Genomic DNA, 27,128 nt, shown 5'->3' on the forward strand with positions numbered 1-27,128 from the left:
ATGCACCGCAACTTTCACGGTGGTAACTGAGGAGGCTTTTTACCAGTCAGCCCTTCTACACATGAGGTATCAGCTTGCAGAAAAGTCGGCGCTCCTCTCCTGTGTGCGAGGCTCCTCCAGCAGTATTTACTCCTCCAGGGTCCATCCAAAGTCTCTGCCACAGCGAGTATTTATGGAGCTGTGACCCCGTCCCTCACCTTACTCCTCTGTGATGCAAAAACATGGAGGTACGCCCATAACGTCGAGGGATAACCCGGAGTTTCCAGTGGATGAAATGTGTTGAACTGTGTCAAAAATGAGCAGAGAGGAGCGACTCATACCCGGGCTCGCATTTTTCTTTTTTCTTTTTTCCTCCCCCTGAGAGCGTATTGGGGCTACTTGCCCTCTGAGTCCATCCCACACTCAACTTTTGTTTTTGCATCCACCTCTAGCGGCCGCAATAAAACTTCAGCCCGGTCCCATGATGAATGTGGCGGCTCAGGAGTGTAAAAGGAGACACTTGAAATTCGAGAGCCCGTCTTAACGAGTGAAAGAATAATGACAGAGCCTTTTAATCACCTCAAGTTATTGAAGTTGTTTATAGGAGAGGGCTCCAGCTGCATTCAGCACCAACAACAAGGACCCTGTTTCAGTACTGTATGGGCTTAAACTGGGATGCTGATTTTATTAAATACACCAACCAAGAAGTGTCCAGCTTGTAATGTGCTGCACTTAAAAAGATACAGTACAATCACAATTCCCTTACAGGAACAGATCAGAGAAGAGATGAAAATAAAACAGACTGATAAGGAAACTGCAAATGCAGTATTAAGATCCACAGACCCATGTAAGTCTCTATAGTCATTGATTTCCTTCTTTATAATTATAATACCTCAAAGAGCAAAAGCTGACTTTGAGTATAGAAAAGTAAATTTAAAGCAAAGAGCCTTAATACAGAAAGCTCCGCTCTCAGAGGAGCATTAAGTAAACAATATGTTGGAGTAAGTATGCTGGGATAATTGAAAACATAAATAGTCAGAGGTTTCCATGTGATGGGTGGCTGCTGTCCAAAATGAAAAAAAGGAAGTGTCCTTCTTAGGTAAAGTCACTCCTGCACATGCTGGGATGTTACCACATAGCGCCATCTAGTGTACAAAACCACAATGCTTAAATTGTTATTTCTGTAGTCTCTCTTCTACACACACACACACACACACACACACACACACCGCCTACAGAGGCTTTGTAGCCAGAGCTGCGCTTGTATCCAAGTTTCCTAGTGCTGCGTCCTCAGAGGAAGCATCCAGGTGATGACCTGTTTGATGCTACAGTAAAAAACTAGAAAGTTAACAGCACACACCACACCCAAAAAGTCAAAAAATATCCAGGAGAAAGATGAGATCGATGATGTGATGGAGTCCTGAAATAAACCTGAAACTTAAAGCCCAAAACACATAAAAAAGTTCACAAATCATTCAGATACTTTAATTCTAGTTTAAAAAAAAAGATTCATACAAAAGTCACCTTAACACAAAAATAATAAAATTACAAGAGCTGTTTAAGACATGTCACTGCTGAAATACACAGTTATGACTCTTTTATAAATAACAATAAAACACCTGCTACAGTAATGAAAGGTAAGCCTCGGGAACATAAATGACACAACATTTCAAACTAAAATGTCAGCATGTTCTTAGATGGTACAACAATTCACTTCCTAAATGGAATAAAATGACATGAGAATGAATGGGGATTGTGATAAGGGGGGGGGGGGGGGGTATTCATTTATCTTGGGTGATACACAATATTAGCTGGTGTAAAAGGTTTTCATAGAGTGCTTAACAGTCAAACTGAATGCTTTAGGAACGCAGGCTTACAGCAGCTCATAATCAGCTACAGGAGATCAAACTCACAGTCTTGTGTGCTGAAACATGCCAATTTCAGACATCATTTATGGTAAAATAATTCACTGAACATGGAATTTGTGTTTTTTTTAACAGAACATATAGCACCCAACCAATGTGCAGTGAAAATGTAGAGAGCAACATGCAACAAAGCAACACCAGGGGGCAATATGAGAAAATGTACCAGCCACACTGACCAATTCAAGGTGCTCAGATAAGAGGCATTAAATGGAGCCAATTATGAATTCTCTTAAGACTACTAAAACCTCAAAGTGTGTTCAAAGACGTGAACAATAATACAAAATACCAACAGAGAAAATGTGATGAAGGATCTAGTTCTGTTGACTGAGATCACATAAAGGTGTTAGAAGAGGTCCGTTTTGTTTCCACGGCAGAGACAACTGTAAAGATGAGATCTTCCTGAGAATGGCTGTTTGTTCCACATCAGCTCTAGACTGGTGCCTGCAGTGATGCTGCATCACGTCAATAGTTTGGCCCCTTGCTGTAAGGATCCCGCCTCATCATGCTACCATAGCACATGGATGGATCACACACCCCAGGCTGACCAGGGATGCCAGGATTACCACTTTTGCCCTCTGCTCCATTTAGACCAGGGGCTCCAGGCTTACCTGGAGGACCTGGCTTACCGTACCCCTGGGGACCCATTGGACCTGTGGAGATAAAAATACTGAGCCATGATCAGTGTAACAGAACGGTACACAGTAGTAAACAGTGACATTAAATATCAGAAATGTTTTTAAAGTGCCCCCTGCAAATTAGCTTCCACATGGCCTTCTGTGAATAAAGTGAATAATTACATTACTTACCTGGAGGCCCAGGCGGTCCTTGGTCTCCAATGGTGGTTCGACCAGGGCTTCCCTTCTCACCGTCGAAACCTGGTTCTCCTACAAACACAAGTGTACTTATTAGAGCATCCTGCAAAACAGCTTTAATAACAGACTGTTGACTTTGACCCTGGTTACCTTTCAGCCCATTAATACCAGGGCGCCCTGGCCGACCAGGATGGCCCGGCTGTCCCCTGGAGCCACTAAGTCCAGGAAGGCCCCTGAGTCCCTGGGACCCAGTTGGTCCTGGAGGACCAGGAGATCCAGGCCGGCTTTGACATCTGGCACAGCTACTCTGCTGGTTGACCAGCAACAATGAAGGCAGCTCAGCTAGGATGATTGACAATGAAAAGATTTCAGATGTGTGATGAAAACACACAGAAACACAGCATCAGTCCGTCTATACTGACACTCACACTGAAGAATCTCTCTGCAGATTTGCCGAATGTGATTGTCTGACATCTCACTCGCCTGGAATAAAAAGTGGTGGATCATGTGGAATATCAGTGACTGTCCACTCAATATTAGATATAACATCATAATAAAAACCAGTGAACAGTGAAGTGTGTGTACAATGTGTAGCGCACATACAGATCTTCCTTCAGGTCCAGGTGGGCCAGGTGGACCTGTGTCCCCCTGCAGCCCTCGGGGGCCCGGTGGGCCTGACTGACCCGACTGTCCAGGCCGCCCCCCTTGACCTTCTTGACCTCTCTGCCCCGGATCCCCTGCTGTCCCTTTCTGGCAAAATACCACCCTAGTGTTAGCAATACACACAGCAATTTAGGTTAGATGGAGGTTCAGTGATTAATGCATTCTGCTTAACATACCTCTCCTTTTAGTCCCAGTGGACCAGGGGAACCCTGTCAATGAAAGTCAGGATAAGTAATTAAAAACCAGAAAGCACTCAGAGACCACACACCTCCAGCAAGGCTACACAATCCTCAAAATGTGTAATTTTGTAATAATAGAAAAATCAGCTTCTAGATCAAAATGCACAGTGATAGATAATTTTACTGATCTTTTGGGAATGCCTAAAACTTGGAAATATTAGGGTTTGGCATGGATGAAAATGTGAAGCAAGATTTATGACTGCTGAGTGGGTATCAAGCTGCTGTAGCACCACCTGTAGGCTAAATAGCCTCAAAATTTTGCAGGATCACTCAGATATGTTACAGCTGCACCTGCATGTGTTCAGGAATTACGGTTTATGTCAAACGGGCCATGCCCAGGAGTGGTTGAAAATAAAATTCTAAATGCCAAAAAAATCACTACACAAAAGTGGGTATGGCCTGTATGGATAGATTAGATATGTATTGCACCAAGAATTCCAAGAAAAAAATAATTTTCTTGCTAAACCTCACAGTTCAGGAGTTATGAGTGAGGATTTAAAGTGTTTGATAAATGGCCACATGGTGCCGCTATCTTCATTAAAAAATAAGCTACCGCTTTTGAGTTGACCAGCTATGTAACAAACAAACAGACATGGATCATTCAATTAACATATTGTATATTGAATATATTCAAGTCCAGATTTAGCTTCAACAACATTAAAAGAAAACAATTTCAAAATGCACATAGTAAATATCTATTAAAACATTTTTATTTTATTTTACATTTCTTGCACTGCTTAGGTCAATTTGTTGAAAGTCTTCATCATACAACAAAGCTGATCAAAGAAACTCACATGTTCCCCTGACCGACCATGCTCTCCTTTTTCACCGTTCATTCCCTGGTGAGAAAATCATTAGATTAACATCACAAAAGCATATGAAGTCAGTCTTTCATGTACCGGTCTACACTGCTTCTGCAGCATATGGTACTGTAGATAGCACTGCAGATGAAAACATCTATTCAAAACATGATGATTAATGCATATTTGTAGCAGTATTTATTGGTGTTAATGTGTTTTAAATGGAACACATTAACATCCATTATGTTTAATTACATAATATGATTACACTTCCTCGTTGCATTCCAGGGTTGATCTTGTTTTCATGACTTGAAATTGATCCAGTGAATTGTAATGGAGAAAACCATGTTGGAAGTCAGTACGGCAAATATCCAGTTATACTTCCAAAAGACAAAATGTTGCAGACACATGATTGTTTTCCAAACCCATAACCTATAAGTGAGACTTATTATTGCTTATTATATTTCTCTCTATGTTGAATTAATTAGGACAATATATTCCTCTACTAATAGAGTACATTACTTATACACTGCTTAAGGTGTTTGATATAACCGTACAACAATTACTAACAGAATGGAAGTTCCACTCTGTTATTTTAATAAAACACCTATTGACACCACATATTGACACCCATTGGTGATAAGTTATTATTTTAGACTAGCATTACAGAGGTCAACACAATCATAGTATTACTAAGTAAACACTGATGACTAATTTGGTCTTGAATCTTACCGTCTCTCCTCTTTCACCAGGATTTCCTCTCTGTCCCTGATAAAAAAAAACAAAGACATGGATTATAACTTTATAGTATGTTTTGCGGTTTTGTGACCACAAATGAATCCAAATGAATATGTCCGTATACTTTATATCACAGTGAAGACTTCAGCATTGTTTAATACGTCCAAAAATAACATGGTTCTTGCCTAAAAATGTATTGTGATGTAAGTCTGTTGCTGATATGGAGGTTGAGTTCTTATTACAACTAGAATTTCGGACAAACTAATGTACATATCTAATTATCAGTGGACATGAATTTTATGTTTGACTAGACTGGGTTAACCCTGACCAGTAATCAACAACAAATTATTATGAATTTTCATGATCATAAATCATACATCTGAATAGGTTTCAACTGGATTAAAGGGGTAAAAATACCTTGCTGCCCTTCAGGCCTGGCATGCCAGGGTGCCCTGGCTGGCCTGCTCTTCCTGGTTCTCCTGCACTCCCCTTTAATAGTATTTTAACACCAAAAATAGTTGAACACCAATCATTAAACACAAGAACACACTTTATTAAATACTGTGGTACAGAAAACATTCAAAAATACTTGATATTGTGGATAAACTCATGTTTATTCACTCACAGCTTTACTGATTCAATGGATTATTACATAAAACTACCTGGTTCATATTAGATTATTTAAATGGAAACATACCGCAGGCCCTGGTGTTCCTCGTATACCTGGATTCCCACTTTCGCCCTTATTCCCCTTGATTAAGAAATAAAACGTGTCTTATGTTACAGAAAACATACAATGAATACAATACAACAGCCAAACCACATCATATCACTGACTGGATGTGCAGCATACTTTCATGAGGTTTGGGTGTATTGCAGCTTTAATGTTTAATTGTGTCTAGTCATATGCTTTCTTTTCCAGTTGAACAAGCCCCAGTAATTGCAGTCTGAAGCTCAGCCATAAAATCAAAGTATTGCCTGCCTGTCCATAAACTAGCTTTTCACTTGTGTGCCATTTACCAATACACATTGGCTTGTTAAAGGCAGATCAGCTAATGAAAAGTGATTAGGAGACAGAGCGTCCAGACCAGACAAACCCAGACTGCTTACATTTCCACTAAAATTCCACTGACGAAAGCAGTAGGGTCGGATCATCGCTTAATTTAGCACTGCCTGTGTGGCCAAGAGATCCTTACTCGTGCTAAAGTGCATTTTAGAAAAACAGTGACCAAACAAAACATGCAGTGCTGCTGAATCAAGCAGCTTTCTATGTATTTCAATCTATTCTTTGGTTAGAAAGTTTCACTGATTTAACCTCATCCAAAGTAATGACACTATGTACTGCAATGCATTTTGTGGCTGGACGATAAAGGGCTTGGGAATGTAATGCCATATACGCCACACTGATCCGCTGTATTTGTTAGCAGCTGTTTAACTTTACTACATTGTGCTTGTACTCAACTTAAATCATGACATGGCTCGGCTTGCAACTTGTCGGTTGCTAATGCCAGCTTGTGGATTGATCTGCGGTGCTGACTTTTCTGGGTCACAGTTTGAGCCAGTGCGCTCACAGCCCCAGGGATGTAAAGGGGGATAAACTCACATTATATTTAGTGCACAGTTTATCCATTTTAAAGACAGTATTAAATCTTTTTGATGTCTGTTGGTAAGACGAAAGTCAGTCATTATTTCTGCTAGCTTCATTGTAGCTTTGCATCACTGACAATACGGCTATTTGAAGAAGCTCAAAGGGGATTTTGTAACAGGCACAAATGATTACCTTGGATCCATTTGGTCCTTTTAAACCAGGTGCACCAGGTAAGCCCATCTCACCCTACAGGAGAGTGAAGATTCTTTTTTGGTAACTCTTCAGATTCAATATTAACACTTTGGTGTGCACTGAACCCACAGTATACACAAAAAGCTGTTTACTTACAGGTGGTCCAGTGGATCCTTTAAAGCCTCTGGGTCCAGGCAAACCAGCTTCCCCCTTAAATGAGAATCATGTCAGTCAAACAGGATCACAAAGAATGATGCAAAACCATTGATCAGTTTATTTTGCGCAGACATTAGGAATTTGTTACCAAGGCAGGAGCTCACCTTTTGTCCATTCAGGCCTGCAATTCCTGGCAACCCAGGCATACCCTGGGAGCAGGAAAAGAGATTATGCTGAATTGCAGATCAAAAATCATGACATGGAATTGTTTGTAATGTTTTTGTGTCTATTAATCCAGTCCTAAGTAATGTCTCTAATATGCACCATTTTATTATCTACTGATAGAAGTTTACAATATTTATTAGAAATAACATTTTTGATAAAAGTGTATGTTTTCAAATGCAGTGTTTCTGAACTGATACTAAAAGCAGGTTGCAGTTTGCTTTCTTTCACAGTGAAATAATTGCTTCATCGCGTCAGTAACAATTGTAGCCAATTGCTCAATAAAAGCAACTGATTGAACTGACATGGTGCACCAAGAAATGTCCACCAAAATGTTACACTCCCTATTCACGGTTGACGATTTGTAAACAGGACAAGTGGAGAGACATGGTTTTGGGGATTCTTGAGGCTAAATTCTTGCTAATAATAATTTTGTAAACATAATCACCCCAAAAGACTTCAAAAAGAATACTTAATTTCCATCTTGAAACTGTTTTGCTCTGTGCAGTAATAGAGCACTGTCTAAGGTTTCATCGCCGAGTCAAACTGTATGAGTCGTATGTCCTGCAATTGAACTGTGCACACGTGTTTTATTTGCTGATAAATGCAATAATACAAAAAAGCTTTTAAATTGTACTTAGGAAAATAATTAAAGCAGATACAAATTTACAAATAAATTATTCAATACGTTGAAAGGTTACGTGGTTCAACACATGCAGCAAAACTACCCTGGAAAGCCTCTTTAGTTTTTTTGTTTTAGTTATTTTTTTTCTGAGATAAATGCTTGCAGATGCTCAGTGGTTGCCTCAGACGGAAGTTTGAGAAACATATGTGCATAGTGAATAGATTAGACAGGCAGGCAGAAAGACAGAAAAATAGATTGAGCCACCCAGACACTCAGACTCAACCTATAGGTGAAGAAATCCCCGTATTGGGGCCTACACTTGAGTTGCTAACTTCTTCTTGTTTGAACTTGAGGAAGTACAGTACTAATCCTGTCTCCTTGGATACATTGCTAACTCCTTTGTTCTGGTGGGGAAAAATGGCTCACAGCCTTGTGGAGTAACTGACTCATCTTTTGTAGACCCATCGCAAACTTTTGGACAACACTTATAATCATGATCAGTGGGGAGGCTGCCCAGTTGAAAGACTTTCTTCCTAAAACAGATTTGCAGAGCAACACAGCATTCCCTCGATGAGTTACTTTCACTGCCTCAGATTATAGCCTGAGCCTGTTTGTTACATAACAGGGTTATCCTGGGATGAACTACGGGGAAATACCCTTAATTTACTGGCTGTCAGGGGTTCTCTCTGTACTGCTGACAGTATGTTAACACACTGCAGTTGTACTACAGTAAAAAAAAAAAGAAAAAAAGGTTATGCTTGCAAATCCGTGATCCATAAAATCAGCTCTTGTACAGCATTTGGCCCATTTTACTCTTCGGTTACTTAGAGTATTATTTCATATCAGCTACAATTTGTAAGACATGTTTCTGTGAAGAACTAATGTTAAGTACCAAATACATATAATTCTCCTTTTCTTGTTTCAAAATGCAGAACATGAAAGATGTAAGACAAATAGCAACAGCTCAAACAACCTACAAAATACCAAACATGTATAATGAGTAATGTCTGTGTTTACGACTTACAGGATGACCCTCCCTTCCATCAGCACCAGGAATACCACTGGCCCCAGCTTCCCCCTTAATACATAGGAGAAAGAAAAACATTATTAATACATAGTGATGAGCCCTACATACACATCATTGTCTCATACTTTTTGCATGCCTTGTTGGATTTATTGAATAGATGTACATCTCTAAGGCAGAGAGAACACCTTTGATGTTTACAAAATATGTCAAATGGGGTTTGGAAAGAGACAAGGGGGACACCAGCGCTGTATGACTGCATTTCCATGGTTGCCAAACATCAACAACACAATTTTTGGGAACAGCAAAGTGTGTTAAGAATGTAGACACTCAGCCAACCTCATGCATCTATTATTCTCCTAATCCCTGAAGGAGCTTTGTGACATACTGTTCTGTATTGTCAAAACAAACAGACCTTTTGACCACGTCTCCCTGGAAATCCATCCTTTCCATCTCTGCCAGGTAGACCCTGAAATCAGAGAAAAGGATTTTACACACGATTATAATAGCACAAGAGCTCTGGATTTGATTCTGAATTGTTTCATACTTACAGGTTCTCCTGGATAACCTGGTGGCCCAGAAGGCCCCATACTTCCTTTTTCTCCCTGGAAATATCAGGCCATCCAGTTAAACTTGTGTCGTTATCAAGAAATGTTATTTATTGTGTCATGTTCAGTGACTGAGCTGTTTTTTGAGCCATTACAATTGTCTGCACCCTTACCACTTGACCAGCTATTCCTTGTAAGCCTGTAATTCCCGGGGATCCTATTGAGCCCTGAGAAAAAAAGATTTAAAATGATCATTCGATGTGATCTAGAAAAAGTTCTGCCTTCCATGATCTAAGCTGACCTGGCTGTCAGACAGTGATGAATCTGCCACTTGTTTTACATGATCATCCATGTTAGTTATATAAATAGCAACTGTTTCTCAGTCAGATCAGGAGGCACAAGTTATACAGTGTGGGACAAGAGTACTTCATAGACCTATTGCAAAGTCTATATGGCCACAAATATGCAGTCAGTGTTTGACATTAGTCAGCAGTGGTCTTGTTTTTCTTGGATAGACAATGACTTTATCTATTTGGACTGAAACTTCTGGAGTGACGTGTTTCACTGCGTCATTCTGGCATTTTAGAAATTGCACTGGTTGACCTAAAACTAGACGTTAACCTGCTGACCGGTGCCAAAACTTGAGAGGATGATGCGTCACTGCATTCTCACATTTTCAGAATGAAAAAAACATTTGGACCAAGGCGGGACATTACATAATTTGTTTTCTCAGATTTATGCATTCCATCCTTCAAAAATATGCTAATCAGTCCAAGAGGGAACAAATTACTGTACAGCGTAAAACCAATTCACGTATTTATTACTTGCTGGCTTCATTTGCAAAAATACTTTCGAAACTGTTTCTGTCTTTCAGTTTGAGCTGAATTCAATATTCAGTTAGCAAAGAGGTCCCAGGAACATGTGTTCATGTTCCATTGGTATCAAAACATGTATAAAAAATTTCCAGCTGTGGCCATCACTACAGTTCTGTTTGTTGGGGGCACTCCAGTCCAAAACAAACAAGCGATGGCAAAAGGGATTTAGAGGCTCAGCGTGCCACTGACTGGAAGCGCTGCAGCTGGGGCAGTAAAGACGCTCAATCATGGAAGCCAACTGGTAGCGCTTTATTTGTCTTATGCTGCAGTGCGTTTGACAGTTTTGTTGGACTGTGTTGCACATGCTAGGGAATACCAGTTTGTGTGACAACATGGAGCATGAAACATGGGCAGCTGCTAGCGTAGGTAGTGTAAGAAAGGACTGGTGTGTTTGTACATCTCAGGTGCGCAGGAAAGCCTGCTTTCAGTAGGCAGAAGCGATCAGGGGCTTTTGCTCACAGGCGCACCCCAAGCTGTACTGCGGGTTTCCTATTAGGAACACTGATTTCTGTCAAAATGAATGCTGCTGATGTACTTACAGTGTTAATGAACTACAGAGATCAAAAGCATGGACTGGATGCCCACATAATTAGCCATAAAAGGTAATGAATGACTGTGGTCATGAACAAGTATCACAGACTGTGAATACACAAACAGAGCCATTTTTGGCGAAGTGGCTAACAGTCTTTCTCTTGAGTCCTTGAATTATGTACTTCTTACTTAATTTAGCAGACATCTCATGTTTCTGTTCTCCAGATCCTACGCCAGGAAAATGAGACTACACCCTTGGGTGGTCTTACAATGTGGGAACAATTTGGAAAGGTAGATGAGGATTCCCTCTAACTTTGAGAGAAGCTTAAGTGGCTCCCTGCTGGTTGACGACCTCTTGGTCTTCAGAGATTGTTCTGTGGTGCATGGAGGGTCTTTAGCTTTCCAGGAGTGAAAACTCCTCTTGACACAGACATGAGGGAAATGTATTTACCAAGGCCAAACATTTTGGTGCGTTTTCACTTGGCCCAAATAATTTAAAGTTGCATGTAACAGTTAGAGTTTGAATTTTGGAAGAGCCAAAGTCATCCAAGCTCTTAACTGTCACTATAAAGGGGATCCATCTGTCAGACAGTTGGTTAGTCGGTCAGTCCACCACTTTGGTCCAGGTTGAAATATTTCCGTAAACTAAGAGGTGAACATAGTAAACATGTACCTGCTTAACATCAGCATGTTAGCATTGTCATTGTGAGCTTGTTAGCATGCTGACATTAACATTCAGCTCAGTACAGCCTCACAGAGATGCTAGCATGGCTGTAGACTCCAGAAGGTCATTTTGTTGATGCATTTATTGCTGAAACTCAAGTTGTTTTTGGATGAGATGTGGAGGTTTCATGTGACTGTGATGTGTATAACTGATTATGTGTGTATAACAGGTCTTGTATTAGTGTAGGTGTGTTATCCTCAATACGATTCTCAATAATATATTGACCTTATTTCCAGAAACCTCGCTGGTCTGGTTAGTTTGAGACTCAGAAAACAACTTTCTCATAAAAATAATTTGATTGACCACATTTGACTTGTGATGTGAGAAAATATTTACCTTTTTAATTACACTACTGGGAAATATTCACAGTATCCTACCTATTCGTAGAAGCTATTTGACCAGAGCTTTTCTGAACTTGCTCTTTAACATATTCAGCAGCTGTCTTGCTTTGACACGTAAGAAGTGATGGAAAATAACTATCAGTGCACCATCCAGACACTCTGATTACATGTCTAATTATGGGATTTTAAATGAGCAGGGTCAGCAAAGCCAGGTCCTTTCATGTTTTAAGTATAACTGGAAATGGGATAAAAAAAGATACAGTAAATCCACCTAATCTTTTGCAGAGCAGTCCCCGATTGTGTTCTCTATCTTTGTATTATTGTATGGCCAAAACCCAAAGTATTTGACCTAATCAAAGAAAGTGGAGAAGACAGTCCAAGCACTAGTAGAAACTTAATTTTATACATCCTGGACCTGTGAGTGAAATCATAATAATAGGACAGATGGTACAGGAGGATTCGCTCCAGGTGCAGACATGTGATTGCAGACAGCTGAGACAGTTTTCAAAATGACATTAACTGCTTGAATTGTTCTCAACTTCAGCCAACTGGCAGTGGCCCCTTGTGGTCACACTTATTATAAGGTGGGATCATATGACAGAGGTGATGCAATCTAGAGAGGATGCATTACCTCACAACACAAAATGTTGTTCAGATGAACATCAAAGTGATCAGAGCAATAAAAAAGCTGCAGGACCGTCAGTCTTCTGCTCGAGTCTCTGTGACTGTGGTGGAGGCCTTTCAAGTACCCAGTGAGCACAAACCGCTGGACCGTCTCCCCTCTGTGGGGATTATTGTATCAATTAACTCCACCTTCGTTTGGACTGGCTGTGGCAGCTGACACGTTTCATCTCACAGTGGAAGAGGCAATTATCCAGCCAAGGCACTGCTTACTGCGTGCTAGTCTACCTTTAGATAGCGTATTGATTTCTTAACATCTTGATGCTTTGAATTTGTTTTGTCGTTATTTTTTAATCCATTTATATACCTTCTCCTTAGCAATGTAAGGCTATATTGTGGAGGGCGGTGTGCACTGACTTACTATTTCTAACCGATGTGAGACATCAGACATCACATCTCTATGGGGGTGCGATCAGGCTCTATTGGGTTTTCCGATGAGGGATTTTTCATGTATGTCAGGATCTCACAGCTAGGGAATCATGAATATTGCCTTCATTCACATAACACCGACACTGACTCTCATATCTTCCTCACATCTCTACCTCAGATCTTACTGTAATTGGGAGGCTAAGGAGCGAGGAGGAGATGCAAGAAGAGAAACAAGATACACTTCTGGCTCCCTAAATATAGCAAAGAAAGTACAACTGCTGGAGCTTTCTAGGGAAAGGGCAGAACAAGAGTCAGGAAATATGAACACATTTAAGAAGTCTCTGATGGCCCTCAAGCTCTCTCTACAAAGTGCTCGTGTCCCACAGTATAGAAGTTGTATTTTTTACTCTCCCAGGGGAGCTGGCTTTATATTCATAGCATATGGCTTCTACAGTGATTGATGCAGCAATGTTCAAACGGCTCAAGTTGATGTGTCTAGCAGGGATTTCCTGTTAATCCTACATTTGATCTCATAAAAAGAAGATTTACCTTGACTTTACGTGTTTGAATTAAATTGCTGATAAATAATATTGAACCACATCATCGAGCAGAAATGCAGTCAACATATTTGAATAATTAAAATCGCCACCTTCTCTCCTGGTTGTCCAGGCGATCCTGGTAATCCAGGCATGCCTCTCTCGCCCTGAAAGAACAGACTTGTATTACAAAAGAGTTTTTTAGTGGTTACAAGTGGTCACAATTATGCCACAAATGTGCTTTTTGACCTTCCTACCGAAACACCAGGCCTCCCTTGTTCCCCTTTGTACCCATCTGACCCACGTGGACCCTGACAGGAGTAACAAAGAAGACCAGCTTTAAATTGTCTATTCTTGATGCTGAATGTAATTGTACAGGTGAATTAAGTGAAGTTCTCTTTACCTCTACTCCTGGTGGACCTGGCACCCCCGGGCTTCCTCTACTGCCAGGGATACCCTTCAAATTGGAGAAAAAAAGACAAGAGATGCACACGTTTGGTTAAACATTTGAATCCCCTCAACTGTGTGCATGTTTGCATGTTCTCTAAGTGATTCTAGGCCGCGGGGTTTATTCTTTCTCTGAGTTTTTGATCGTGGTGTAGAACATGTGGTTCACTTTTGGATGGGTTTCATCACACAAAATCACCACTGTGCTGCCACCAGTGGTATAATCAGATATGTTTTTTATTTACCCATTGGAAAAAGAAGTAAATAAGTATATTTACCACTGTGTTTCACATTCTGAAGCAAATCCTGACCACAAAGAATGAACAAGCAGAAATTGTCATGACCTAATGGGAGACATTAACTCAATTTTTGTTTTGTTTTGGCACTTTCTCAGATGCTGCTGTGGGTGCTTCTGCGACAGTGTTGTTGGCGGTTATGTTTGTATATTGAACTATGTAGTACTCACAGGCTTACCATCAGCACCAACAGGTCCAAGCTGACCAGGTTTGCCAGTACTTCCTTGTTCTCCCTAAAAAATGAGTGGAATGAGGTCATTTAATCATGTGTAACTAAAACAAGTTGTTTGTACCTCTTTGTCAATCATGCAAAGGCAAAGCAGCATAAATGAATCCATTTAAAACATCTCTGGTAGCAATATGCTTTCTCATGCGTCATGTTTTGATTGGATTTATCTATAAAGCATGCGGAGCAGACTAGTTTATCTAACGTTCTTGAACACTATGTGGGGTTATAAGGAACATCTGTAAGCCAGCAATGGTCCTAGCATTTTGAATCTATTACTAACTGTAGTAAAAGCATAGTGGTGATCTTATAAACACAAACATGCCTGAACCCATGTAGGTTTTTATTAACAAAGAGTTTTGTTACCATGGTAATATCTCTCCAAGGTCCTTGTGTAAAGGCTTTTATGACCGGAGCACTTATTATTTGGTTGATGCCCAGTGATCAATAAAGACGTAGATGTAGGTTTTATTCCCTATTATGGTAATTTTCCATTCACCAAGGCAGAGGTCTGGATTGCTTTAAGCAAACAGTACAACAGGATCTTACAAGACTAACCATAACTTACTCTCAATGACAAGCCGCAGTTTGCCTAACTGGAGGAAAGAGGCTATTTGGTGTGTCCATAATTTGTAAAAGTGTATGTTTTCAGCAGGTAACTGTAAGAGATTAAAGTGCTAAAACCTCCCACACAGCAGTATTTCTGGCATGAAGGGGCTGTAATGACTGTTGTTGGATTCTACCTATTGGTAAAATGCAACCTCATGTGCTCATCACATAATTATCCAACACAGAGAGCAGCATTTGGACATCACCAGCACATATTTCCTCACAGCTAAGCTGTAAAAAAGAGAGTTTGTGCTCTGTCTCCCAACAGAAGCCATTTAGTCTCTTTGTCATTCTTGAGGTTACACATAAACCAGCATTGTCAAAGATTAAGTTATTTTTCTAATCTCAATAGAATACCACTGTTTAAAATAAATATTTAACCAACTGTCTTAACACTGAGGAGCTGGACAATATAGATCTCTGTGCCAAACCAGGAACAGACTCTAGACTCTGTGTTGTCTCACAGCATACTGTGTGCGTTTTTCTTTCTTTTCTCTGCATTTCATAACGAATTAAATGAAAAATGTAACATAAAGAGGAAACCTTTGATAACTGACCTTTATTCCTGGAAGTCCTGGGGGTCCAGGAGGGCAAACACAAGGTTCTTGAGTTGGTTCACTGTAATCAGGACTGTTGGAGCACTGTGAAGATCAAAATAAGGCACTAATAGACAATAGACGAGACCAGACATTAAGTGCATGTACAGAATTATACATATTAGATCTGCGACAATTAGTCGTTTAATCAATTAGTCAATAGATAATAATTATCTACACCTATTTTAACAATCCATTCATCATTTTGAGTCATTTTTTGAGAAAAAAAAAACAATTCTCTGGTTCCCACTTCTTACTGTAAATGTGAATATTTGCTGGTTTCCTTCATCTTCTATAATTGTAAACTGAATATCTTTGGGGGGGTTTGACTGTTGGTTGGACAAAATATGTGATTCATAGATTGAACAAAAAATGGCCTGATTGTACATTTCACAAAATCCAACACTGAAACCTTTTTTCTTTTTCTTTTTTTACAATACATTAACCATTTTTCATCACAAAAACGCACCTAAGCTACTGTGTTCAAAATGAATCTGTTATTTATTTTGAACAAGCAGGTCTTTCTGCTAAACTGTGCACTGTAAGCTGGATATCTTTCTGTTTTTAAATCCAATACTGTGAGAATTTGCCAGGAAGGCATCTGATCCTCCTTTCAAAAGGAAATTGATAACTGAACTTTGAGAGTCCTTTGCAAATAAATCATTGAAGAGCACAGGAGCGAAGCACTGATACTTGGCAAGCATTTGTAACTTTAGGCTTCTCATCTTATGTCTTTTGATATGTATAGCCAACAGCCTCACATTAGAAATAGTAATTTGGCACTGGCTTTGTGGTTACAGCAATTTCTGAGCCAACATAACTATGAGCCACTGCCTCACAAACACAGTTGGAGCCAGCAGACAAAATATATATATATATAATGAGTGTTTGAAGCTGAGCCATGGGTCCTCCTCCAACAAATTATTTTATACATAAACAGATGTGACTTAAACTGAATATGCTGAGTTTACACTTTCACTACATAATACTACAATACAGTGTGCTGATGAAATATAAAGAGGAAAAATCATTTTATGCCATGCAGTATACGGTTAACTTAAGAGATAACTGAAGGTGAAATTGTGCGGTGCATGTCAGAGCAGAAACAGATGGACAAGGTGAGAAGTAGGTGACAAGAAGTTATCTTTGTTGCTTTTGGACTGAAAAACTAGTGCAGAGCCAAGCAGACTCTTGTACTTACAACTCCGGGTATTTCACACGCAGTCTCTCGGGTATTCTGCTCAGGGTCACAGTAAATGCGAAGTTTCTGAATTTCAAACTAAACCAAAAAAAGGAAGAACTTCTTGTTAAAAACACAACCTCTGTTGGAGAGTTCTAACAAGCTAACAAAACAAACAAATTGTAATATGGGGGTAATTTAGCAACAGTTAGTTCAGTTTTAGCAGTGATTTGCCACTAATGAATTGAAATTGCTATTGTATAACTGTTAAAGGAAAGATAAGTGCCCTCGTTGAGAATTGAGCAGCTACATGTTGCCAGACCTCCCTCAATGTTGGAATGTATTGGAAGTATTCTGCAGCGACGTTACGCTATTCTTCCATCATTTGGTATTTTGTTGATGTTGGTGGTAAAATGGCTCCAGAGCGTCCCATAGACTGTTTCACTTCAGTTACCATGTGACCAGAAAGATGATCCTGACATTTGATTTTCATTATTTCCAGCCTCATGAAAGCATAAGTACAACTGCTTGATTGGCGGAATAAATCAATCTAAAATAATATAGTGTACATTTTGTTAATGATAACGGTGGCTTTTTATTTGGGTTTAAGCATGATAAGTATGTCTGGTCTGATGGTTCATGCTAATGTAATGTTATTTAAAATTGCATTGTGGTCCATTGTGGTGTACTTACTTAGAGGTCTAATTACGAAAATCTGTTTCCAATTACAAGTGTGTTTATCCAGAAATGATACTTACATAAGTACATTCACTTTATTTAACGTCTTTAAACTACATGATCCTTATAACAATGGATCAGTACACACAATAACATTCACTGCCAAGCTGTGGTTCATGTTAATATCCACAGCTATAATGGTGTGTCAACATACTGGCTGGCATAAGAGATGTAAAAGCCATGAATGAAGTATGTTATTTTTCTTCTTTTCTGCCCTCTCATATTATTTCTTATGTAATCCTGTTAGTGATTAAATCATATTTTTCTTTATATACATTACAGTCACACACAGCTAGCTGTACTAAGGACTTTTGGCTGCATTATTTGATTTAAATTTATTTTACATGTATTTTATTTCATTGAACATCATTATGGCCAACAATGCCAAACCTGCCTAATTGCTTACATATGTGTCTGAGGTATTTTAAAAGGTCAATTTGTGCTATTGTTTCATAATAAAAGGTGTTACATCATATTGACAATTAGAATTAAAGGATGTATTGTACAAAACGCAGCTATTCGTCTTTTCCATATCGTTCTCAGTACATTAAAATGTTATATTATGTTTGCAGGGATGTATTTAGATTAAAAGAAACTGCCCACCTTGTATACTTCTGCAGAGCAAATTACAACACAGCACAATTATGATTTATTACAAATACAGCATTTTTGGCGTAAAATGTGCCAATAGAGACAAATAAAACACAGAATAATAAGACCTGGTGGACAAAAAGGCTCATGTTTGCGAAAGATTTATTATCCATGGAGTTAAGCATGTCTCTTAGGAGGCAGCAATAAACTGTGCAGTACTCTTTGATGCTGTTAAAAACATATATCAGTACTGAGTTTGCTCAACTCCTCATTAGACTGTTCCCTCTTTCTATAGGCAAGCTGATGTACTCTCTGGGAACTGAACAACATGTATTTTATGAAAATAAGGTTGCTGATGTTGGTAAACTCACTGGCACTGTTGTTTCTTTTCTGACGTATTTTCCAACTTGGGTTTTTCCATTGATGAAAATGCCGACAGGGGGCTCCAAGGATAGGCTTTCAATTTCCAGGTCATCAACATAAAGAGTAACATCCTCCTCAGTGACCAGCAGCCGCAGCTGGTGCCATTTCTCATCAAACAGCTTCTTTTGCCATAGACAAAGAACAGGAAACAGGCATTATACAAGGGTACATTCTGGTAGCGTGCTGATAAAGACATTAAAAAACAAACAATAAAATAATCTGTCCCCTGGAGGGAGGGTGTACACTGAGTAACTGATTGTGGACAATCAAAGTAGTCATGGTTATGGAGCATTTATTCAACATATTGGGGCATTTTAAAGGGAAAACCTTCCTCAAGCTCAGACAAAACAAGGCTGATATCACAAATTATATTTTGAACATATGACTGATGCATGATCAGCATGATCTGAGACACACATCTACTGTTCGGAAATAGAAAATAGGACTCCTCATTTGGTAATATTATGTATTTCCACTTTGATTCTGAAGATTTGTGCATCCAGTTTCCAGATTGAGACACTATGTGGCCTAATGATGAGAGTTAACATCACCATGGTCTAAAAAATAATAAGTCAGATTGAGTCTTTTATTTCCTAGAGATAAAACATTTTATATGAACGTACTGCAGATTTTAAATTAAATTAAAATCAGATGTACAGTGGCTTTTACTTCTGTAAAGGTGAAGTAGACGTCTGAAGCTCTACAGGCTTATACAAGCTGTACTGATGCGAGAATAGGAGGATTAGGGTTGATTGAGAAGTATTATGTGTGGTTGAAAGAAAATGTTTAAACCTTGGAGGTGCATTGATTTTAAAGTGTTTCTGCCAGAGTTGTATGAAATAATAAACAGGAGAATAAAGAAACAGCCAGCTGTTTTATCTCCATATGGGCAGCTGCTCTGCCAAAATGTACTTTACATTAATTAACTGTATTGTACAGTATGAGTGTGCTTTCTCTTGGACAAGTTACAAGCATTCATACTGAGAATTTTCAACATTAATGCATCAGTCAGGCTCTTAAAGGTGTACTTCAGCAATTTAGTTTGCAATTTAATTGCACTTATGTAAAGTTTGGGGACTCACAAGAGACACATTAAAATAAGAATGATGAAAATCAAAGCTGTAGAGGCCGAGATATCTTTTAGTCCCATAGTATGGGTCAAGCTCCAAAAATGCTGGATCCTACATTTCTGATAATGCAGCTCAGTGGTGTCTCTTCGTTTGACCGTCTCACCCACATCTTTGAAACTCCACGCTCCCAGTCTGCTATGCAGGCTTTAAAAATGTGTACTCTCCAAGTCCAAACAGAGATCACCAGGGCTATTCTCTCAGACTTGACAAAGCTCCTAGAGAGCCACAGAAGACATTATACAACCATAGGCTGTGTAGTACTCCCTTTGAGGAGTAAAGTTAATGTGTAAAATCAGTGGGATGACAACTATTAACTATTTCAAAGAAATAATACACAGTGTGACTTTACCCGTGCTGTCTGTTGTGAAAATGTAACTGTTTGAGTTCCACTTGGTGCTTCGCTGGTTGTGGTGAACATGACGGTGCGGTCCAGTCCATTTAGAGTCACCGCCATCTGAGGTTTCCCATCACGTGTCTGTATTCTCCACACGTCCCACTCCTCTATCGCCACTGATCCTTTATACCTCAGCGTGGCCACAAAAACGTATGATGGAGGCAGCCCATCAGGAAAAAGGTTCCTGGGTGACCAAATATTAAAGTCAGCCAACTTGTGAATACACTGATGATGATGAAGAAGGAATAAAAGCAAGACGATTACCTTGTAGCTTCACTCAAGTCGACACGAGATGTCACTTCGTAGGCCTTGGAGCCGTAAAATGCCCCTTGTGTCTTCTTTGCTTTTTTAGCCAAATTTAAATGTAACAGAATGTCAAAACCCTTCTCATCGCGGGAATCTACAGGAATTCTTGCTGGACAAACAGTCTCTGCAACAGACAAACACAGTGAAGTAGAAAAATAAACAAATATAACGTAATATTTGACCTCATTATATTTGAGCAGAACAACACTTTTGGCTCCAGACATTGATCGGCAGTTGCTTACCTTCACACAGTTTCTGTCGTATGACCTGTATGATCCTGGAAATGCCTTTGTAGTCCTCAACGGAGAAGACATACGTTGAAAATGGCTTGTTTGCAATGTCCCTCAACTCGGCGTCTTCTGTCTCTGACCCAACACCAATGGCAAACAGAATTACTCCTTTTTTCCTTGCTGCCTCTGCTGCTTTCAAAACCTCATCTTGAGACTTCCCATCTGTGAGGACAACAGCAATTCTGGAAATGCCTAAGGGGCCACGCTCAGACAGGCCAAACAGTTTGTCTGTAGCAAACTTAATGGCCGTCCCTGTCCTTGTGTTTCCCCCCATGTACTCAATGGACTCCATCGCTTTGATGAGGTCTTTGTTAGAGGAATACTTCCCCAGAGGTATTTCTAAAACGGGGTCATCGCTGTACTGGACGACTCCAACCTGGGTAAACTTCTGTCCAATGTTGAAGCTTGTTGTTATGTTGACAAGCCATCGCTTTACTATTTCAAAGCTGACATCTTCAACGCTCCACGAGCCGTCTAGAATAAAGACCAAATCACATGGTGCGGTCCTACAACCTGAAGCAGACAAGAAATAAATAGTCAGCAGTGTATTATAATGATTTCAATAAATCTGTAAGTCTTTTGGTGGAATACATAAGATACAATGCATTTACAGTGCATGAAATCTCCTTTGCCAGTTGTATGCATTTGACAGTTTTTAATGTATGGACAAAAAGCATAACAAAGTGTGAGAAAATGAAGACAGAAGCACTCTTACTTCTTATGTCTTCATCTTGAGCTGCACTAAACAAATGGAGAAGCATGAAGCACAGGCATCTTAAGACACAATGCATGGATGTCGCTTTGTAACCCATTATGCAGCAGTACCAAGTTCCAATTGTGCACCTATGGGGAAAAGGGAAAGGGAAACACATGCTTTGTATTGCAGGGAAAAAGAGATGGACAATGCAAGCATTTGTGACATGTGGTCCCTGTGTTATTCTTGCCTTGACAGAAGTTAAAGTGTCAGACTATTGTTTTTCCATTATTGAGATGCTTGGCAGCCACTTATTCTGGCTCATCCCCTCTCCGTAGGCTTCAGGGTCAAAACCTTACAAACTATCCCACTACCTGCAAAAGTAATTATAAAGGGTGTGTGATACTTTTATACCGTTATAATATACTTACTTGAAACAATAAATAATTCAAGCATAGTCTACACATGCAAATTAGCAGCATTTGTGCATTGAGGTCATGTCTCTGTGTCATCTTTGTTAGATGAAGCTGTATGACTCAAGCATGACATGCATACATTCACACTGTAAGCTGCTGTGATGATTTCAACGTTTCCTATATTCATTCTAATGTTACCAGTTATTTTTGATTAAGTTCATATCCTGGTTGATGCATTTAATATCGATCCATATGAATCATACAAAGGAGTGCACACATACAAGCTGACTTGGTGCAAACAATACTGTAAGCATTGTGCTTAGGTCAAGGCCCAAGTCAAGCACAGAACAGACAGTCCATTCATTGTTTTTGGTAGTTGAAATCTTTCTATGAAAGAAATGTCAAATGAGACAGATGCTAAACAATTAATCTGAGAAAGAACAAAATAGTCTTACTATGTTTGGTTTAATCAACAGATCCAACAGAAAATATGTATTACTTTCTTAAAATTGCATTATTTGATTTTAGGCCACTTGGGGGCAGTGTGACAATATTCACATATTATCACCTTATAAAGTTAACATGGCTGATGTGGAGTTATGTTACGATCCACATCGAATGTCAAGTCCTGAGAAAAATATTTGGCTCTTAAGCTGCTAAATGCTGCAATATGTTTGCCAGCTGGTCGCTAACTTTGTCTATCTGCTGTTTGGTGCTTGGCAGGGAGCATAGTGGGTTTGTCAGAGCTATTTCTATAAACAGCTGCGATTGGAAACAAGGTTGATAAGAGTGAACCAAAACAGTAAAGTTTGTGGGCCAGAAAACCAAAGCAATGAGCTGAAAGACACTAAAAAGCTCCATAGAGCTGAGGGGAACTGCAGAGTCGGGTGTTAATTATCTGTGGGTTCGCGCGGCATCCTTTACATTACACATAGTTATTTGATTAATTTTATATGTGTAAAAATTGTTGAGAAGGCAGCACTACATGTTAGCCACCTACCCTGAATATGACATGGACTGAATGTCACAGGGGCTATCAAGTGCAAATCCCATCAGCCTATGTTTGCTTTTTCTTAAGTTACATTCACTTCACCTACCTCCCACTGCTGCCACAAACACTACTACCCACAAATCCCTAATTCACTTACTTGTACCACTAAGTTATACTCCGAGCTCTGCATCCATCCTCCATGCGGCGCACTCTATCTTTCCAATCCTGCTGCACAGCCTCAGTACACCTAAGCATTTTCCTTTCAAGCCTCATCTACCACATCCTCACATGGCACTGTCAGCTTTACTAAATAAACAATTCACTGAACCTCTGACCACAGCTGCCCTTAAACCAGTGCTCACTGTTTCCTGTGGGATTATCAGCTGTTTCCTCAAATCTGCTGCCATTTGCCAATCTCTGCCCGCCCTTGGCTCAAATTCAACTCGCCTGCCCAGAAAAGGTTCACTCCTATACTTTTCCTCTCTCTTGGATAAAACCAGTTGTAATACCTTCCTTCCCATCGGCAGATGAAGTAATTTTAACCAGTCACTGTCACATACAGCTAAAGCACTTACAGTCGTTATGTCACCAGGTGTGTCAGAGTAAGATTATTTTACACCCTGGCAAAATGTTTCAAAACATTAGCAAGTCTGAACATATGGGAAAATTACATTTTGGGACTATGTCAGCAAAACAATTTGCACATATAATTAATTATAATTTTGGTTTGCTTCCATACATCTCAACTCCCTCCAGCTCTTCTTGCTAATTCATCCACTGTGCCAGCTCTGCTACAACAGCTACCTCTTTTTTTGATTGACTCAATCCGTAATGATTTCGCTGTGCCCAGCCCTAAGGCACCCCACTCGACACCTGCACATCAACATCCTTGCTGTATGAGTGCTGACAGTTGAAATACTTCTCCTGCACTCCAATATAACCTCTCTATTGTCAGATTGAATTATGGTATTCTGAAGCCCATCAAGTAAAATATCTAGATATAGTATCTGATCTATGTAACATATCCTAACAACTAGTTCTCACACCCAAATGACAAAGGTCATTAGTCAATGCACTTCCTGATCTGGCGCCCCCATCAGTAAAACAAAAATACAATAGCAGTGCTTTTTTTCAATTAGCAGCTAAAACAACTTGATTAAGGTTAGGGAAATTGTGGTAATGCTTTTTTAAGTGAAATGTCGACAAAACTATTGGGTGATTTGCCATGTTGTGATCCCGACTTTTCATCTAGCACCATCATCAGGTTTAAATAAAAATGTTTAAGATAATTTGGTTTATGACCAAATACCTGCAAAGCTAATGACATTCCCATCAGCCTCAGCTGTGCATTGTGTTTAATGCTAATGATTGCATAATTTAATGCAAAGGTCAGCATGCTAATATGCCAAACTAAGATGGTGAACATGGTAAACATCATACCTGCTAAACATCAGCATGTTAACATTGTTGTTGTGAGTATGTTAGCATGCTGATGTTGGCATTTAACTCAAATTCATGGCTGTAGATTCTTCACATAGCACTCAACACTCAAGAGGGACATTTTAAGCCATTTGAACAAATGACCAAACGTGTTCCCATTAAAATCCAAGTTCCAGATTGTAGTGAAGCAATGTCAAGGCAAGAGCAACACATGGCAAAATGCAGTTTGTCCTTTCTCACTGATTAAGGCCAAAAACAAAACAATGGCATGTTACATACGTGCTATTTACTGTATTTTTGCCTAAGTTTATTTCAGTAACAGGTGAACACTAAAATCATTGCATGTGCTGCAAACAACATGTAGCAGTATAATGATGGTTATGTTCATGCTCGTGGAATTAGAGATGAAATGGATATTAAGAACCAGGTGAAACAATGAAAAGAGTCGTATTTACATTTGGCGATAATCAGCAAGAGAGTTGCATGTGAGCAGACAGCAGACACTTTATCATATGTTGTTTCTGTGTCTGCTTGATCAGATTATCTTTTACAATAGTTTCCAACACATGAAAGAAAGAAACTGCTGACATCCTAAAAGGAAGCAGTTGCAAATGGAGACCAGATACGTTGCATACAGTCTGAGAGGCAGGACTTGTGGAAGGAATTTGATAGGAAGGAACTGATCGTGCACCTTATTCATAGCTGTTTCTGATTGTGACATGTGAAGGTTGACAAAACAGTGGCGAGGATGTAACCCTTGGCCTCCCAAATGCTTTTATTCCGGTGCAGCCAAACAGGGGGGTTACACTCTTTAACATGACTGTATTTTTCCAGCATGTAAACTCAGCGTTGAAGTAACACAGTTGAAGGAGGCGTTAAGCTGCCATAGTTGTGCAAGCCATTTTCTTCAGAATTTTTCCCCACTAGAGAGCTGGAGGAGGTTGCTGGAAAACCCCCTCATTGGCAGGGTCCAGCCAGGATGACTTTCCCCTCGACTGACTTTCCCCGAACCGAGTGTTTCTACACCTCTGCTCGAGCCACATGGAATTCATTTACACCATCAGACAGTGAAATTCCGGCTGTGGACTGTGACCAAACACATGTAGTTTCTGATGAAGGGAAGCAACTTTCATCCAGGAATAAAAAACGCAACATTACACGTGCTGCGCTATAATGCTTAGAGCTGGAAGGCATGCATAATGTAGCAGAATTAACAGGTGCACTAGTGTCGCAGGTTAGTACCAGACTTCAGTGATCTCTAATGGACACTTTGTAGCTCCAGCTTTTGGTTAAGGTGATTGAATGGAAGAACTGTAACGCTGGTATGCTTAAATATTGAACAAAACAAACTTAGTGTAGTGTAGCTATATAACTACCACATGGCATTAATTCTTGAGCCTGTTGTCGCAATGCTTTGCAAACTTAATAAGATTTGTGAGACACTTAGTTTAGTAGCAGTTTAGTTCCAGCTGGATTTGCTGTTCAGGAAGCTGCCGAGCAAATAACCTTTCACATTTCACCAGATAACATTTCACTTGCTCAAGATGGGCGAGTCATCAGACAGATTTTAACCACAGTATCAGACCATAGATTCTGTACTGAACAAGTTATACCTTCCTTCAAATTTTAACCATAGTTTTTTGAATTATTGAGCTCAGAAAGATTAGATAGATTTGTCTATTTGTTTAGCACCTGTAGTTTATGTAATGCAACTGCAGGCTTTAACTCCACATGAACCGTTGAAGTTATACTTATCTGCTGTAAATTTGGCAAAAGGAAGTTGTTCCATTCCAGAAACAACAACTGCTGTTCAGCATGAACAGTTGCCAAGATCAGGGGGATTTATTGCTGCCAAATTCTTCAAGCAACAAGGGAAAGCCAAGCCCTATCAGTTGTTCTCCGTTGAAATCTGTTCAACTACTCCAAACAGTTAAATAATGTCTTGTAAAACGTTAGCTCGTAGTTAGCTTATCAGCCAACATGTCCACTTTCAGATGCATTTAGATGTCTTCTCTAGTCACAAAGATTATTGTTTTTCATATTCATGCAATCCTCACATCTGTGGGGGGGGAAAAAGTACGATACATGCAATACTGTGGGGCACTATGCAGTATGCTCACACAGATTCAAGAAATATGAAAGAAAACAAATCCTTTTACCAGAAGTGAAATGGCCAGGAAAAATCTTGAGATGATTCCATTCATTCTTTGCATGACAGTAGCACAAACAAGGGACTGATAACTGAGCTTAATGTCTTCAATATGCAACTGCAGCAGCACAGACTCTAGGAGACTAAAGTAAACGTTGACACAGTGCTAAACTATTAGAAATACACTGAAATCAGCCCAACAGGTTCACTTTAATGATCAAAAACGGCCTCCATAAACTCTAATGTAGCTGTCTACTGATAAATAAAATATGACAGTAGCATCTTCGGGCATAAAACACACTCAATACTCATAACTGCAAAACAGAATTTCTAAAATTCAGAAATACAGTAAGTTGCCTCACACAAAAATGACACAAAGTGAACAAAAAGTTACCGGTAAGCGTCCAAGCCCTTGTGTGAATTCCCGTTAATCCTCTCATTGAGAGCCAGTGATCGATACTGTTCACAGCCCTGGGTTTACGCTAACTGAATTTAGGGAGAAGCGCACATGTTTCTCTGCTGAATGAAAGCCTGCCCTTTCCAGCAGCTCTCTCTGTCTCCTCTGTTTCTGTCCTTCTTCCTCTACACCCCCCCCCCCCCCCCCCCCCACCCACCTCCTCACTCTTTTACTGGCCTGCAGCCAC

At 39.7% G+C, this 27,128-nt stretch overlaps 1 protein-coding gene across 4 annotated transcripts; it reads right to left on the reverse strand.

Moving 5' to 3' along the window:
* Window positions 1-1,448: 1,448 nt before the first annotated feature.
* Window positions 1,449-27,010, reverse strand: col21a1 (collagen, type XXI, alpha 1). Of its 4 annotated transcripts, none has more exons than XM_070915724.1 (29): window positions 26,879-26,999; window positions 21,510-21,637; window positions 20,747-21,307; window positions 20,463-20,628; window positions 20,154-20,382; window positions 18,623-18,793; window positions 16,944-17,021; window positions 15,704-15,787; window positions 14,482-14,544; window positions 13,972-14,025; window positions 13,826-13,879; window positions 13,682-13,735; window positions 9,685-9,738; window positions 9,515-9,568; window positions 9,379-9,432; window positions 8,964-9,017; window positions 7,257-7,301; window positions 7,093-7,146; window positions 6,937-6,990; window positions 5,854-5,907; window positions 5,574-5,645; window positions 5,151-5,186; window positions 4,413-4,457; window positions 3,556-3,588; window positions 3,320-3,466; window positions 3,145-3,199; window positions 2,867-3,058; window positions 2,711-2,788; window positions 1,449-2,554 (listed from the first exon to the last, which is right to left on the reverse strand). In XM_070915724.1, the coding sequence occupies exons 2-29, from the start codon at window positions 21,604-21,606 to the stop codon at window positions 2,367-2,369; spliced, it is 2,880 nt and encodes a 959-aa protein (XP_070771825.1). In that variant the 5' UTR covers window positions 21,607-21,637; window positions 26,879-26,999; the 3' UTR covers window positions 1,449-2,366. The 4 variants fall into 4 exon arrangements, 3 of the variants coding, with proteins under 3 accessions (XP_070771825.1, XP_070771824.1, XP_070771826.1); XM_070915723.1 differs by having other exon boundaries at window positions 18,623-18,796; XR_011598398.1 differs by having other exon boundaries at window positions 2,530-2,554; window positions 3,320-3,462; window positions 18,623-18,796.
* Window positions 27,011-27,128: the final 118 nt, after the last annotated feature.

This window comes from Enoplosus armatus, chromosome 12, assembly GCF_043641665.1.
Source record: "Enoplosus armatus isolate fEnoArm2 chromosome 12, fEnoArm2.hap1, whole genome shotgun sequence".
NCBI lineage: Eukaryota > Metazoa > Chordata > Actinopteri > Centrarchiformes > Enoplosidae > Enoplosus > Enoplosus armatus.